Here is a 17497-nt window from a genome sequence, read left to right as displayed (position 1 = left end):
TTGTACACACACACAAATACACACAAACACACACACACACACACACACACACACACACACACACACACACACACACACACACACACACACACACACACACACACACACAGAGACACACAGACACAGACTTGTTGCTGCCAGTTCTGGTTCTTCTTGATACTGTACATTTAACACACACACTCACATTCACACACACACTGACATCAGCATAACATTATTTTGCTACTTTACTAGCACAAAAAATGTATAGTAAGGGAAAATTTTACTAAGTAAGTGTTTCTCGTCAAGTTTATTGTCATGCCAGGTCCCATGGCATGACATTTTTTAACATTAATATAAGTTCCCCCAGTCTTCCTATGGTCCCCCAGTGGCTTTGAGAAAATGAAAGCTCAGATGGGCCAATCTGGAATCTTGCTCCTTATGAGGTCATAAGGGGCCAGGTTACCTCTGCTTTCTCTGCTTTGCCCCGCCCAGAGAATTTGGCCCACCCATAAGAGAGACATCGTGGCTTTCAAACTAGCAAAGTTGTTGTTGGTCAAGGCCACACCCCCAGACTCCACCTTGCCCCCCCCCTCTCTTCTCAATAGCTACAGACTAAGAAATGGTACATACCAGCTCATTGTGGGACTGGCTCTAGTGGCTGTAATTCTGCATCAAGGCTCAATTTGGGGAAAGAGACTTCAGATACAGTATTAGGGGACCACTAAAGTCTATATAAAAGAGACTTCAGATACAGTATTAGGGGACCACTAAGGTCTAGATAGAAGAGACTTCAGATACAGTATTAGGGGACAACTAAGACCTAGGTATATAAAAGCATCCAAAGAACACAATGTCATAGGACCTTTAAGTTAAGTCACTCATGTCTTGTCTTGTAGTGCACTTCCTGTTTTATAGGATATTATACAAAAATACCAAAAAATGAATACAAATTTGTGTGAATTTCCAACCACTGTGATTGTCTACCCCGCCCCTGATTGGTTTCACCCATTTTCCTCTACCTCATGTATAAATAGTCCGTGTCTCCCTTTATCTTGTGCCAGTTCGTCTTGTTCTGTCCATTTGATTGTGTCTTCAAGAGTTCTATGCCAGATGTTCATGTAAACAGGCTTTGTTCTTTGATTTTGTGAAATAGTTGAATCCTAAGTAAACTTTCTACTGTTTATGACTCGTGCATTTGAGTCCACCAGTGCCGTGTCTAAGGTTGTTACAGCAAGACATTTTTAAAAACCAACACTGCTTGATCTTGCCTCTGTCTCCCACTCTCTACCCAGGATGAAGTACATATGGACCGGCCATATGTGTGCAGTCGCGGCCTACGGTGTGTGTAGGAAGGAGGTGTGGACTGTGCTTCTCAGCACTCTCGGCTGCAATAGTAAAGTTCTGGTACGAGCTATCAACAAGTTCCCCTCCAGCTCTCAGCATCTGTTCTCATTTTCTTTCCAATATAAAAGGAGTGAGATTTGACTTTTAAAACTATGTTCACTATAAAGGATGTTAGTTGTTTTACTTTTATAGCTGCACTAATCAATATTTTTTTGTATTATCAATGGATGAAATGGTTGTGTGTAATGTGAAAGCTCTTGCTGATAGTGTAGAAAACCAACTGACTGCCTGGTTATCGCAGCTTTTTAAAGGGACATCTGCTAATTTTCATGGTCATATGTATTTTGGGTTTCTAGTAGAAAATTCCGCCACGAACACACCGGGCCGGTCACAAAGCGATCTTTTTCCTCTCCACACAGCTCTCTCTCTCTCTCGCTCTCTCTCGCTCTCTCTCTCTCTCTCTGTCTCTGTGTGTGTTTCACTCTGACAGTCTCTCCCCGTGTGCTTTATCACGTGTCACTGTAGACACTGCTGAGAATAAACCATAAACCTGGTTGTTTTATTTTGAAATTGGTTTATTTTGTAAAGTATCCAGCGGCACTGTGGCATTCTTGTATGTAATTACCTGCCTGGCTTGAATTATTTGCTCGCGGAAGAAATACAGAAGACGCCGAAATGATCGCTGCAGTGCACCTGTTTCTTTAAGCACCTAAATGTGTTTTGTCAGGAAAGAGTTTGTTAACCAGATCCTGTCTGGCCAGGGGATTGGATTGAGTAGCCTTTTAGCCAGAGACCAGCTTTCTAAGCAACATTTCAGAAAAAGGTCAAGTGTATAGCTTGGCCAACTTTAGTTTTTTTCCTGTTTCCCTGCTCCAGTGAAAGCACCCATTACTGAAAAGGATTACATGATAACTAGGGCTGGGTATCATATCAACCAAACACACTGTTTTAGTATCAATAGTTTTTCCAGTACCTTAGTTTCTGGAATACACATGTTTAGCTATAAAACTGCTAGACTGTGTAAACCCCGCCCACTCAGCTGCCGATTTGATTTCTCCCTGCAGCTCGGTACTGGATACTTTTACGTTTCTTTCTTTTGCTTCAGTTTACAATTTCGCGGGAACCAATCACAAACCGGCTTATCCAACTGGCGTGCTATTGGCGGGTTTAACACGACGGCAATATAGAAGAGACCAAGCAGCTTCTTCTTCGTTACGTCACCCGGATCGTTGGTCTGATTGGTTGAAGACTATCCAATTGCGTACAGTCATTTGAACTATGCCAGTTGGTCACACCTCTTGTGCAGAGAAAACACTCAAATTTATTGAGCTCAGCTCGGTCTGGGGATAACCAGACTAATAAAACCCTGCTTTATTTTAACCAAATACACCAAAAGGCCTTAGAGTTAATACATAAGTAAGTGAACTTGTAGTCTATAGACGCTTTAAGAGGATAGGGTGTTAACAGCAGCAGCCTTATATGACATTTGCCTTACTAAAATGCAGCCTGAAATAAGTGATTGTTGAATGCCAACTTCTGACACTGGACACCTTTTCATAGTCAATACTGACATTTTGGTCCACATTGAGATTTGATACCCGGGTCTAGTGACGCCAAACATCATGTCTTACACCGATCTGCATAGAATAACATTGATCTCCAACTTTGACCACACCGTTGTCAGAAACTATCAAAAGTATAATGTCCCCCTTTTCTATGATTTCCTGGTTGGACATGAAGTGTCCAGTTTGAACCAGTTTGCCGCCTAATGACCAGTTGCATTTGAATCCCCAGCCTGCACTCTGGACTGGTGACAACATTGCCAGTGAGGCCACTAGGTGTCAGTGTGGTCATAACATGACAACAGCATTGGATCAGATAAGAAGTGATACTTGTCAGTTATCTCTGAGTCATCCTATCCTGCGCTTGTCTTTGAGGTGTATCTCTGTCTGACTCCCACTTTTCTCTTTATATTCATTTATTTCATTATAGCTGTTTTCTTTCTCTTGTTTTGCAGTTAAGACTTGTCAGACATGCAGTCCCACTGTTGATGATTGGTTGCCTGTATTACAAGGTATGCCTTTTTCTCACTGGTTTATGTTCATCACTGTATTGTTGGTCTCACTTTGGAATTGTTTGAAAAAAAAAGAAAGGAAAATAGAGAAAAAAGAAACTGTGCACTGCGATATGAGAAAAGGAGAATACCTGAGATTGGAAGAAAATGATAACGGCAATTGGATCATAACAGGACACCAAAAATGATTGCTTCCCTATTATTTATTTTGCAGTTGGAAGAGTCTAAATGGCTGTCACATACGTTATATTCAGTGCAGTAATGAGATGTTATTTGAAATATATCAGTAGGTTTCATACTTGGGTTTACGGTCTTATAAAAGCTAGCGGGGTTTCCATCACTTGTGTCTGTCTGTTTCCCTCTAGTTCTGGCCTAAACTGATGGAGGAGCTATCAGAACTGAGGGAGTTTTACGATCCAGACACAGTGGAGCTCATGACCTGGATTAGGTACACACACACACACACACACAGATTCAGAGCACACGTTAAATTGAAGCAAATCTGATTAGCTTGTTTTAGCAGATCCAGTTTCCCTTTGCCTGATGTGTGGTTTCAAATGGAAAGCTTTTTGTGAATGTTTGCCCATGTGCCTTTAGAGTAGGGCTTTTCGTCAAATACCTCGATATCGATACCATAACAATATTGTAGTGTTGACCTTTGGTCCTTTCACAAATTATTTACACAATGAGATTTTTGATAAAATGTCACCAGTAATGTAGATATGACGACTCTGTGGGTAAAGGCAAATAATAGAACAGTAAGAGATCACTTCAAACCAGGAAAAGACACCACTTATGCCACATTACAATATCAAAAATCTAAGATTATATATATCCTAATATCACAATATGATATCGATATATTGCCCAGCTTTACTTTAGAGTCCCCAGTCCTACACTCTTCACCCAAACCAGACTCAAGGTGAGCTAATATGGTGTTCCAACAGCTGATACAAATGGTATTTGTTGTCATTCCGATTGCTATTATTTTTATTTTTTTTACCAAATCACTGTCACCTTTTCCATGTTTTCTTCGTGTTATTCTTATCGGAATTTAAAATCTTTTTAGATGGAAACTCTCAATTAAAACAACATGCTAATTAAAAAGCATACAGGTGCAAAATTAGAAGCAGCTAAGATTTAGGTCCTTCCCTTGGTTGATCACTGTAGTGTGCTTCTTCACTGAATAAACCATCAGGGCGATGACACTGAGTTGACCAGATGTTTTTTTTTTTATGTCCAATTTTGGTCTAATCCTATTAGACAGATAGTGGGATGACACAGAGAAAGATGGGTAGTGTGACAAAGGAGGAGACGTTTTGAGTGTATTTGTGTGTGTGACATGAGTTCCCTTTCCCTCTGGAGCTAATCCCATTAGGCTCTAAGGATTAGGGGCTGCCTGGTGTTACCTTGCTTGGGGATGAGAGCAGGGCGGAGCGCTAAGCTTCTTGCTTCTGCGCTAATTACATTCCAGATGTAAGTGTTAAGATGGAGAAGGGAGTTTGGGTTAGGCTGTATTCTCCAGCGGACTCAAGCCGAGGCTTTTTCGTTTTTACATGGACATATCATGGGAGACTCTCATGTAATGAGTGGCCGTACATGCATATAGAAGAGAGTATATTTCTGGGCCAGCTAGCATATTTATGTAAAGCTGCCAGGGACTTATTTTTGGTAAATCTAGCTGCAGGGGATGTGCTGCATGTATGAGTCATGTACGACAAATAAAGGTTGCCGAAAAGGATTTAATGTGGCTTGTTGTTGAAACCAGAAAAGAAATACAGATGCAGAGGGATCTTTATCTGTTTATTGGACTTCTGTTGGTGAAAATGTCCTTTTTCAAGGGTACAAGTTCAGAAAAGTCCCTCTAATTTTCCCAATTCTTATTTCAACAAAGAGTATGTGAAAACAAGATCAAGATTTGGTTTAGAAAAGGATAAAGACATTAGTTTAAAAAATGGATTTAGAGACAGGATTAGTTTAGAGGTAAGAAGGCCTTCACAATAGCTAATGAGACGTGTCCTCGTCCCTCATGAGTAGATAAATATGTTTGTGAGACAGGTTGATGAGGAGGTTATCCTAACGCCCAGGGGAACTGGTCATGAGTCATGGCCCTGGAGTTCTTGGGTTTGAGGAACTAAGGCGTAGGTTAACTTGATAATGGTCCGTCTGTGCTTTGCACCACCATAATTCACAAGTTGCCCCTGTTGATAACAGCCGTGGCTCTACAGCTCAGCTGTAGGCAGATACTCCTTTCTAAATGGACAGTCAATAAATCAATAGCAATGCCTGGTCCTTCCACTGCCTCCAACTCTTGAGTTATAGTTGTGAGTGTGCAGTTTTTTAAAGTCACCAATATAGCTTCTGTCTAAGCCATGTGCTCTGCGTCTCTGCCCGGACCCCAGTCTATATCTTCACCTTTTTTTTAAATCCAGATTTTGTGTGGCAAAAAGCAGTGTGGTGTCAATTCAATTCAATTTGATTTCATTATTTTTATTTAACCTTTATTTAACCAGGACGTTCCTTGAGATTGCAATCTAATTTTCGAGGGAGACCTGGCCAAGATGGCACACCAGTTATAATTTAAACAGAAATACAGCATAGTCAAAATCACACATAGAGGAAAGGAACAGGTCACATGTGGCAGTTGCATTTTTGAATTACATGGCATTTTAACATGGCCTTAATACCATTTAACGAGACTAGATCATTTAGATGGAGCCGGTTTAGCAATTTATTCCAAGTTCATGGAACAAAGTAAGAGAAGGCTTTTTTCCCCAGCTCTGTTAAATTATGTAAATATGTATTGTATCAAATCATGAAAAGAGCCATTGCAAGACACTTTACAGATAGAGTAGGTCTAGACCACACTCTATAATTTATAAAGACTCAACAATTCCAGTAATTCCCCCAAGAGCCGGCATTTACTGTGACAGTGGCAAGGAAAAACTTCCTTTGGGAGAAACCTCGGACAGACAATGGATAATGGAAAGATAATGGAACTATGGCTAGAAATAGTACTGGTAGTAGTTAATGGCGCAGCTGGGCACTGCAGGCTTATAAAATGAAAAGAAGCAGCCTGCCCCTCCGCTCTCTGACATCTGAACTCAATGCCGGGCCGTGAGGAGTTCAAGGCAGTGCAAGTGCAGCATAGAGAGGAGCCTAGCTTAATCTCAGGCGCCGGTGTAATACAAACAGCTGCTTCTCAGACTATCAGGGCTCACAGATAAACCACAGTCCACATTCAGCACTGTCATTTCACGGCACACTGCGGATCACTGCAGGCTGCGGCTGGAATAGAGAACAAAGCTCACATGTTACATTTCACAGTCCAGATAAGAGTCAGGACTGGATTTTATTGCACTTTGACTATTGCAGTTAGAAGGTTACAATTGGATCATATTTTTTTGGCATTCATTGGCACGTTAAAGAGCCAGAAATATAGCGGTCAATTAATGTCTCCCTCTGTTTTGTCTCTTGGTTTCTCCCATTCACCAAATGCACAGGTCATCTGATAATACCAGTCTGTGGGAATCTGTAATCTCAATAGTCAAGGATTCCTTGTTTCTACCCTCCTCCTGCCCCTCCCTTCCCTCTCCTGGCTGGAGATATACAGCCTGTGGTCGAGAATTATGAAGGCTGCAGTGAAAATTATTAATGAGAGCTTTGACAGCAGTTTTGCTGCAAATCCAGGAGGCTCAGCGTCGAGCTGCTCAGCATGGAGACCCATTCAGAGAAGAAACAGGCTCAAATGAAACACTGACTTTGTTTATCCCACAAGTCGTAACACTTAAATATGAGTCGGTGACTTCTAAAAGAGCAGTATGACTGTTCCAAAAACTGACTGCCGTATATTTTTGGATAGTAATGGACTCCCAACATTCACAACAAATGTAGTAAGATAACAATTAAAATTGATTTCTTTTACCACCCATCAAGGGATAGAATACACTCTTCTATTCATCTTTCAAAGGTGTGTGAGTGTGTGGAACAACTGTTGCTTGCTAGCTTAACTGAAAGCACTGAACCCCCCCATTTAAAAATAAAGAATGAACCTTGAATATGGTGAGAACTGCTGCTAATATCATGTTGTTTCTGCCTTCTGCTCTTACTGAGAGAGTAAGATGATTAATTAGTCAAAAAATACAAACACAAGCAATGCTTATTTGAAAAGTTTGTTCAAACCAATGCTGTAATAGTTCTGGTGGGTCTTGATATTGCATCCTATCTGGATTAAGGTTAAACTCCTAATTTACGCCAGCTTTCTAGATACTTCTAGTTCAGTGCAAATAGTGCTCATCACTCTTCATCCCCACTCTGACTTGTTTGGTAGAAATGTCTCATTGTATCCATTTGTCTGTCTAATTAAAACAAATGAATGGATCCATTCTTGGGAATTATGTGCCACCATTTATTTCTATGTCAATCCTTCTGTAAGAATCAATTTTTCAGCTCCCTCTCTGAAACTGTATCCTCACCATTTTTTGAATCCTATGCTTTGTCTCACTCTTTGACTCACACACTCTCCCGCTCCTTTAAATGTCTTCCTGTCATCCTGCTCTTTGTCGTCTTTCAAATTGTCTAAATTAGCGGCATTTGGCATAATCCGTAAACGGTGAAAGTGCAGCTCTGTGGTGTGTGTGTTTCTGTGTGTGTGTGTGTGTGTGTGTCTTTCGTGACATTCTAACTTTAAGGCAGTTCAGAGAGATAGTCAAACGGAGAGTGAGTGTCCTCGTTCGAACTACACACCTCGCAATCAGTAACGAGACTCCATGGCCTGGCTTATTCATAAGAACTCTCCCCATCACTTTCTCAATCTCACTATTAGTCGTCATCACCAATTCCTCCCAGTACCACGTAACTCCGTGTGTGGTTGGCGTGCTATCGGCTCTTTGCAGGTGGGACTGACTAAAATAATAACTAGAAAAGCTACGCAGCTATTCAGACATGTTACATCACTGACTCACACAGGGGGTTTCAGCTGTCCTTAATATTTAGAATGGTTCAAGTTGGGTAAAACTGTGCTGTGAATGATGTGGGGTTACCAAACACCGTGTATCAGACCACTACTGAAGATGTAAATCACTTGGATTTGGATATTCCGTCTGCCTGTGAATATGTCTTACTACATGTTTTACTACTGTGGTGATGGCTCAGCTTCTCCACCTCACTGCAACCTGTGCTAGAGAAGAGGCATTCCCACTGAGCCTGTGGGTTAACACACAGTAAAGGTTGGCACACTGTACCGTTGAACGACAATGAGAATCCTGGATCAGAGCAAACGATACTGTACGTGCTAAAGGAGCAGCTGGGACTGCTGCTGGCGGGGAGAGAGCTAGGAAAGGGGAGGCTGGCCTTTATACTGTGAAAAGACTGACAGAAGCTCATGAAAGCTGATAGACATTTGAAAAAAGCTTGCAAAGACCGCACAAACTCAGGAGTTAGTGTATGTAAGCTTCAGCTCTGCAGATGCAGTAGCTGGTGTGTAGGCGGATGTTCATAAGCCACAAAGAAGAAGAATTTTTTTTTTTAGCGGTATTCTTATAGTTTGGGTTTCTTAATCCACAGACAGATCTAATAAAGTTGAAACTGTTTGTGTACTGTTTAGCTGTAATTGGATAAATTGTGAGACCGGGGCCTCCATTTTGTGTTGTTGCTTCAAAAATGGACCAAACCCCGACTTGCATATGTTGCTCAGAGCTTTGTCGTTTTGTGGCTGTGATTGGCTGAAGGTTTACCAATCTTTGTTGCATGTCATCCCCCCTCTCTCTCTCTCCTTTCCTGTCTAAGCTGTCCTATCAAATAAAGGCCTAAAATGCCAAAAGAAATAATTAGTAATTGGTGCCTGTGTATCGATTATCGTATCGCAGGAAAAAGGACACAATGTACAGTAGTGCCTTATCGTTTTTTCCCCCACTCCTACTCTGGACTAATTTCTCCAATCAGCTGTTGGATAAAAACAAAGCAAGTAGTCAGCCAGTCATCCGGTAACACAATAGGAAGCACCTGAGGATCAAAGTGTGCAATATTCTCATCTTATTCAATTCGCTCCGGCAAACCTGTGTGTGTGTGTGTCTGTGTGTGTTTGTGTTGTCATAATAGATGCCAGTTAAGGTTGAGCTTGGTTAACACATAGATTAACCTGCACAGCAGGATGTCAGGCTCCCCCTCACATGGTTCGTCCTTGTGCCTTCAGTCAGTTCTGGGCCACAGTAACGGCACAGCTTTTGTCTTCTCTTTGTGATTTAACACAAATAATAATTTTCTGCGGTCCTGATGTAGATAGTAGCAGTCCTTGAAGCAACATCTGTGAAAGAACCTTTTAAATGCTGTCAGTACGTCCCAATTATCGCTGCAAATGCAGAAAAAGGTGGACTTTATAACAAAGCTGGAAAATAAATGAAAGTGAAAAATTCAATCAAACTTTTTTGATGACTGAATGCCCTTTTTTCATCTCCCTCAAACCTCAGAAAACTCTTTTGGCAAAGATATGTTTTCCACTCTGACCTCTCCGAACGCTCTGAAACACACGTAACGTATGTGTAATCCATGTATTTTTAGTGGTGAATGATGTGTCCTTCGCTCTCCCTTCTCTCTTTGTTTGCCCACAGCACAAAGACCCCTAAGCGGGCTGTGTTCGCAGGCAGCATGCAGCTGCTGGCTGGCATCAAGCTGTGCACAGGCAGAGTTCTCACCAACCACCCCCATTATGAAGATAAAGACCTGCGGGAGAGGACCAAACAGGTACTGTAGGCTGCTCTATACTGTCAGATGTACACAATATATTAAACATTTTTAACTTTAAAGTAAATAGTGGGCAATTTGTTGTCTATTGAACGCATTTAGGCATCTTCAGAGTGAAAAAACGTTAAAGCGTATACATCTATGTTAAAATGTATATAGGTTGGCAGGACGGTGAGTGTGTTTTTTGGTGAGTGTGAGATGTTGGAGTCACACAAATCTCGTCTTCATTCAGAAACAAGGAAAGGAATTTGGCGACGTACCTGTGACGTCAACCGGTTCTCAGTTCTGCTTGGTCATTGGTTCTCAGAGTTACATACTGGTACAGAGTCTGGCACGTGGGACTGCTGGGATTGGTTGAAGTTGCGGGAAACTCCGGTTATTGGTCAAATTTGCGGAAAACTTGGGGTAATTGGTCAATATTGCAAGTCCCGCGTGCCCAGATAGCTCAGTTGGTAGAGCAGGCGCACATATATGGAGATTTACCCCTCGACGCAGCGGGCCAGGGTTCGACTCCAACCTGCGGCCCTTTGCTGCATGTCATTCCCCCTCTTGCTCCCGTTTTATGTCTTCATGTTCAGCTGTCCTGTCAATTAAAGGCCTGAATAACCCAAATATATCACCAAATTCACAGTGATTGGTTGAATTTGCGTGAATTGGTGCGATTGCGACATTACAAAATCCTGGAGGGGCTAACAAAGAGTCTAACTGAAGGAGGGTGGGGGTTCACTTCTCCGCCATGATAGTTGTTATATGGCCACTCTGTGTTGTAAGTGAGTACGGTGTTTCTATCTCTTGCCTGCAATTTAATGGATAAGTCTCCTAACTGGCGACTAATGTATTACAGCTCTGCCAAATCTTCCCAGTTCTTTTGTACTTTCTGCTCCTGTCTCTATATTCATGGGCGCAGTGGAACCCAGATGAACCATATATTTGCACTCAAGTTGAAACATTTTCAGCTCCAGCAATTGTCCTCCTCTGTCTCCACCTAAATGTTAGATGCCCAAAATTAATCTAGATAATACTACTATTATCTATTAAAAAGCGAGTTAAAACAACGGTTATTGGGCATCTTAGATTTAACTGCTATCAGTGTGGACGGGAGCATGTAAAGGCATCGCGCAGGTTAGAGCTGCCAATCTACCGACAACACAGAGTCGACACCAGCGCGCGATTACATCTTACCGCCAAAGCTGCCGCTAAAACAACCCAACTCAAATGTTACGGACAACAACTTTAAAGAAAGCCAAGTTGATCTTGGCCGATCCAAGCCTCCTCTGGAGTGCAAATTCATGTTTCTACCATCAGGGCGCAGATACATTATTTCACAATGCAGAGAGAATAGGTTCAAAAGGTCATTTATTTCTGCTGCTTTTAGAATTGTGACTGACTTTCTTAAAATGTAACTCTTAAAATATATTTTGTTGTGTATTTTTGGTGTGCTTGTCCTCTATGTAGCCTACTGAATTGCCCTGAAGCTTGAACCTTACAGAAAGTGTATGAAACCCATGAACTAAATATTCATACAATGTGTTACTTATGTGTGAAATTATAGTGAAAATAAACTAGGGTTCCTGTACTCAACTTTGGGAGCAACTGTTTTTTTTTTTAAGTTATTTTTTCAGGGTTTTATCCCTTTATTAGTCAGAGAGGACAGCCGAAGATGTGAAAGGGGGAGAGAGACATGCAGTAAAGGGCCAGAAGCTGGATTCGAGCCCGAGCCTGCTGCGTCGAGGAGCAAACCTCTGTATATGGGCACCCGCTCTACCCACTGAGCTATCTGGGTGCCCAACTTTGGGAGCAACTGTGTTAAATCATCAAATTAAAGTCCCATTTTACTTATTAACTGTTTTATACTATTTTGTTACTGGAATCAAGGTCCTAATTTTCTGCTTTTTTCCTGGAACTTGCTGTTGCTCTAATGGCTGCCTCTTTCCTACACATACAAATGTGTGTTGTGCGACTGCAGCAGACACCACTTCGCCTCACTCATCCATCTCACTCAACTCTGCGTTAGTGTCTTGCGTGTGAGACAAGGGACTTGTCCGTAGATGGGGGCCAGTGACCTGCCGTGATTGTGTGAATGAATATGGGATCCGAAGATGCACTGTGTACAATGTGCATCCATAAGCGGGACTGAGTAGTAGCGTAGGGGATAATGGAGACTGTAAATGCGGCAAGCCAGTAAAGCAGAGATGAATGACGGCGCTCGCACTTGAATGCATCATACGTATGTATGCGACAAATGCTGTAGAAGAGCATTTTTGTCTTCTGTTAATGTGGATGCAAAGGGTTTTCATTACTGAGTAAATCAAATGTTTCAATTTGATTCTGTTTATTTGCTAAATTAAATTATTTGTTAAGACGTATTAAAAAAATTTAATTAAAAGATAAATGGTTGTCTTTTTTTGTTCCAGTTCGATTTGCACCGTGCCTTTATTTGTTTTTGTCATGCCTTTACCTGTATACGGCTGTTGTTATGAATAGCTCTTACTCTGATATAGAACAGACAATAGGACTTTTGAAATACAACATTTGAAATCCCAAAAACTTATCACAAAACCCTGACCCAGGCTACGACATGCTAGAAACATGCTTCCAGTTATTTTCTGGGCTAAATATGTGTGCTAATACAAAAATAATCCATAAGAAACGACCTACGACTGACGAACACTAATGTGTGTGTGTGTGTGTGTGTGTGTGTGTGTGTGTGTGTGTGTTCCCAATGAACAGGAAGTGTGTGGTTCATCTCTTGGGTAGCTGAGCTTATGTTTCGCCTCCGAGCGTAAATTCAGCCGCCGAGCTGAGCCGCTGGACAGGCCTGAGCTTAGTGTGGAGCTAATTAACGATTAACAACACAGGCTGTGTGTATTGTGTCTCTGTGTGTGATTATTATTGAGAATAACTTGTTTCCAGTTCTTTTCTAGTCTTTAATTGTGTGTCACCAAAAACTTAATTCCTGAATGAATTCACTTACCCAGCAGGCATGTATTCTAAATTAGGAGGCAACCGGTTTCTTTTCAGAGTGTGTAAACTGTAGCACAAATACACCCTTCCTCCATTAAGCTACATCTTGAGGGTTTTGTACAGAAAAGTTTTGTGTGTGTGTGTGTGTGTGTGTGTGTGTGTGTGTGTGTGTGTGTGTGTTTATGTAAATGAAGGAACAGGTCTCCCAGTGCAACACTGGTGCACTACGCCAGGGAAGAAGATATATCAGGCTTTGGTACACACCCAAAACTTTGTCACTTGTGTTGTTTCTATGGGTGTTTCACATCAAAACAGTATGGCACATACAGTACATGTCACATTCAGACATGGCAAGGGTGAAAAGAGTGTTAGGTTTCTGTAAATAACATCACAGATTTCTTCCTAAAAGGAGTTTTTCCTCGCCCCTGATGCCTGCTCTGGAGGGAACAACTAGAGCTGTTGGGTCCTAGTAAATTATAGAGTGTGGTCTAGACCTTCTCTATCTGTAAAGTGTAACATTTTGTGTAAAAACTTGTTGGTTTGTCACTTCAGTGTTCCAGCCCTCATTCAAACCCTACTCCTGGGCTGAGAGTAGTTCCTGGTGAACAATTCAGGCCTTGGAGTACTTACAGGTTGTCTATTTAAAGATGAACAATGACAGACTTCAGAAAATGGAGATCTGTTACACTTTGACACTTTTTCTTTTACAATTCTATTCATTTTCCTTAGTAAACAGGTTATAATTGAATCAAAAACCAACTTTCATCAAAACTGTGATCTGGAAAATAAATGTGTCTGATAATAGATTTCCAGGAGATATGTTATTCTTCTTCTTTCCAATGTTGGTGTTACATTATAACGCAAGATAATCTTTAGGGGGGAAATTAAGCAATCAAAAATCCACTTCTTTTGTGTGTGTGCATGCAGGTGTATCAGGTGTATGCTCGCCAGTCCCCGGAGGAAGTATATGACATCCTGAGGGCCGTGGGGGCCGACTACGTGGTGCTGGAAAACAGCATCTGCTATGAGCGGAGGCACAGACGAGGCTGCAGACTGCGGGACCTGCTCGACCTGGCCAACGGACACGTGGGTGGCATTTGTTCAACATGACTAGCTAGTGTGTGTGTGTGTGTGTGTGTGTGTGTGTGTGTGTGCGTGCCCACTGCCAAGTTGAGGGTAACTGGGTGAAAGCTCTCCGCCTCCACAAAGATCAATAGTCTCACTTCGCATCTGTGTGCGTCACTGTCTCTCCCTCTCTCGCTGTCACTCTCTCTTTCATTCCCCTTACCCCCTGCCCATCCCTTAACCCCCCCCCCCGTCCTCGTCTTATTTTGATGTCTGATGCGGCGCGCTGGCTATTTGGATTACCAGAGGCAAGACAAGCCTCTGTCTGGCTGTCTGGCTCAGTGTGGTGTAAGACACATGCAACACAGAGCCGCCGTGTTTGTGACGCGTAAATGTCACACAGCACACACAACATCTGACATCCAGGCAGCTTTATTGAAGGAATGCTGGCTTTACATCTTTCTGTATGTTTTGCTCTCGCTCTCTCTCTCTCTCTCTCTCTCTCTCTCTCTCTCTCTCTCTCTCTCTCTGTCTCTCATTTTTTCATGGGCTAACATTTAATTTCCTTCTTTTTGTGTTTTTCTTTCTTTTTTCCTATGCCCTTCATTCAGAGACCTTGAGTATTGACTATGTATTATTTACGAATTACGAATTATATCTTATTAAAGGAGAGCTTAGCAAGTTTAGAAAGATTCAATAATAACTAATCAATGTTAGGACGATGTAGCTGTGAAGTATTCAGGGACATTGACAAAATATTAACCATCTAAATTGAAATTAATTGATTGATTGAAAAGTACTTTGAACATGTAAAAGGAAACAGTAAGGGTCTTACGAAAATAATAATGTTACATAAATTAGAAAGCATATCGAGATACATAAATGACAAACACGTGATGCATTGTTTTTGACATGTCTGGAAAGAAGTGGGAAGAAGAAGTACACACTTCTTTACTCCCAACCCTTCTCCATCATCAGTCGTTGTTAATTAGTTAACACGCTTCCCTCAGGTAATAACTCATTATTTTATATCACACTTACCTAATGATAACATAACATACTAGAGCCCGGCCGATAAAGGAGTGTTAAGGCCAATACAATATTTAGTTACTTAAAAAGATATTTCAATATATTGGTTTATATATATTAAAATAAAAAATGCGTAACAAAACATAAACAGATTTCCCTAACATTAGTTATTGTAGTAATTTTTAATTCTCACTAAAATAATATGAAAATGCAAATTAATGCAAAATAATGCAAATAAGTGCAGATGTGTGTATGGTGGCAGTCACACTGTAGGCGGAGTGTAGCAAATGTTACACTTTTGAGAATGAGCTGACGCTCACTCTTTTAACAAATTCCTTTCCTGTAGGAAGTATGATGTATAACAGTTGAGTGGAAATATAACAGTTCAGATCAGGAGCTGCAGCACGGACACTTAAACTTGTTCATCACGTACTGACTTCTACTTCTGAACTACTGGCGTCAGCTACTTTCACAACCCTTACACAGTTATTATCAATAACAGTACACTTAATAATCCACAGAACTCAAATACTACACTCACTATTGCTTCCACTGTTACTTTGTGTTAAGTACCCAAATACATGTTCCCTTTAGGTATTACAGTAGTGTTACCCTTGTGTCATTCCCGTTGCTGTTGACGATGACGTGCTTGTTCTGTGTACCGCCAGATCATGGACGGCCCGGGAGAGAATGACCCAGACCTCGTCCCCGCCTCGCACCCTCGCTTTTGCGAGGCCATCAAGACGGACACGGGGGCGTACAGGGCCCTGTTCACCAGAACATTCCAGAACAAAACCTTCCATGTGTACCGGGTCAAGAAGAAACACAAGAAAAGTGCAAAGAGCGCGTCAGAGTCCAGTGTGACTCAGTAGCAGCCCCCCCCCCCGATGGAGGAGAAGAAGAGATCAAAGCGCTGATTCCTTGCTGTTTCTCTGTCTCCTTCCTGCACGGTGCCCAGCTGTGATCATGCCCATTATTTTTTTAACACATGGCTCTGTGAACTGTGCTGTTAGAGCAGTGTGCCGGTTCAAGCTCGGGGGCTCCATTGTGTCAGTTAGTGGAGGGTGAAACACCTCCAGGAGTCGTCGTCCCCCCCCCAGCTCTCACTGGTGCAGATGAAGAGACACAGAATAAAACTATTAGGCATGTAAGCAAGGTCTGGAACACCGTAAGCAACTACTAATCATTTGGTTTCATTTGAAGAAGTCAGTGTCATTTCTGCACTGCATCATGAAATACTATTCATTGCTACTTATTAATGCTTTTAGAATAATTGTTTTCTCTCATGCTTCAGTAGCATTTATTAAATCTAGATCTAGGGCACATTGTACAGCAGCCTCAACCACAGTGTGTGAATGTGTGTCAGTAGTGAATGGTTCCTGTACTAGGTGTGGGAACAAATTAAATTCTTGGATGCATTGCGATTATTTCTAGAACAATTCAATGCTCGATTCTGATAAGTCAATAAGAGATTTTTCCATACATCTTCATCCGGTATCGGGTCGCGTGGGGAGCAGCTCCAGCAGGGGACCTCAAACTTCCCTTTCCCGAGCAACATGAACCAGCTCCGACTGGGGGATCTCGTCCTGTTCATAAATACTTCAAACAGGATTGGGGACAAAGCGCAGCCCTGGCGGAGGCCAAGCCTCACCCGAAACGAGTCTGACTTACTGCCGAGAACGCTGACACAGCTCTCGCTTTGGTCATACAGAGATTGGATAGCCCTGAGCAGGGACCCCCTCACCCCATACTCCCGCAGCACCTCCGACAGTGTCTCCCAGGGCACCCGGTCAGACGCCTTCTCCGGATCCACAAAACACATGGAGACCGGTTTGAAACCTCTCCCACACCCGCTGCTTTGCCTCTGCCATGGTAAAGGCTGCAGCCCTTTGGGCCCTCAGTACCTTGCACAACTGCTTCTGGAGCCCGCTGGGCCAACATATCCCGGAAAGACTCCTTCAGTTGGACAGCTTCCCTGACCACCGGTGTCCACCAGGGTGTTTGTGGTTACCGCCTCTTGAGGCACCCAAGATAACAGCTCCCCACCGCATTTTCAGCAATGGAAACTTTGAACATTGTCCACTCAAGTTCAATACCCCCAGCCTCCACAGGGATGCACGAGAAGCTCCGCCGGAGGTGTGAGTTGAAAGTCCGTCGGGCCTCCTCCACACGTTCCCAATTGACCCGCACTACCCGTTTGGTCTTACCAGGTCTGTCGAGAGTCTTCCCCCACCCCCTGACCCAACTCACCACCAGATGTGTCCAAAACAAACGGCCTCAGATCAGATGAAACAATTA

General features: G+C 42.3%; 1 protein-coding gene across 2 annotated transcripts in view; it reads left to right on the top strand.

Moving 5' to 3' along the window:
• dpy19l3 (dpy-19 like C-mannosyltransferase 3) overlaps positions 1–16502 on the top strand; it is a 51378-nt gene extending 34876 nt beyond the window's left edge. Inside the window, exons 12-17 of one of the 2 annotated variants that reach the window (XM_034874871.1) lie at positions 1275–1386; positions 3344–3400; positions 3766–3848; positions 10009–10141; positions 14033–14191; positions 15868–16502. In XM_034874871.1, coding sequence (XP_034730762.1) covers positions 1275–1386; positions 3344–3400; positions 3766–3848; positions 10009–10141; positions 14033–14191; positions 15868–16071 — 748 coding nt within the window. In that variant the 3' untranslated portion in view covers positions 16072–16502. The remainder of the gene's footprint in view (positions 1–1274; positions 1387–3343; positions 3401–3765; positions 3849–10008; positions 10142–14032; positions 14192–15867) is intronic. The other variant, XM_034874879.1, reaches the window with a different exon arrangement.
• Positions 16503–17497: the final 995 nt, after the last annotated feature.

This window comes from Etheostoma cragini, chromosome 1 (genome assembly GCF_013103735.1).
Source record: "Etheostoma cragini isolate CJK2018 chromosome 1, CSU_Ecrag_1.0, whole genome shotgun sequence".
Lineage (NCBI taxonomy): Eukaryota > Metazoa > Chordata > Actinopteri > Perciformes > Percidae > Etheostoma > Etheostoma cragini.
The sequence above is the reverse complement of the archived record's forward strand: the minus strand, read 5'-3'. Positions and strand labels throughout refer to the sequence as shown.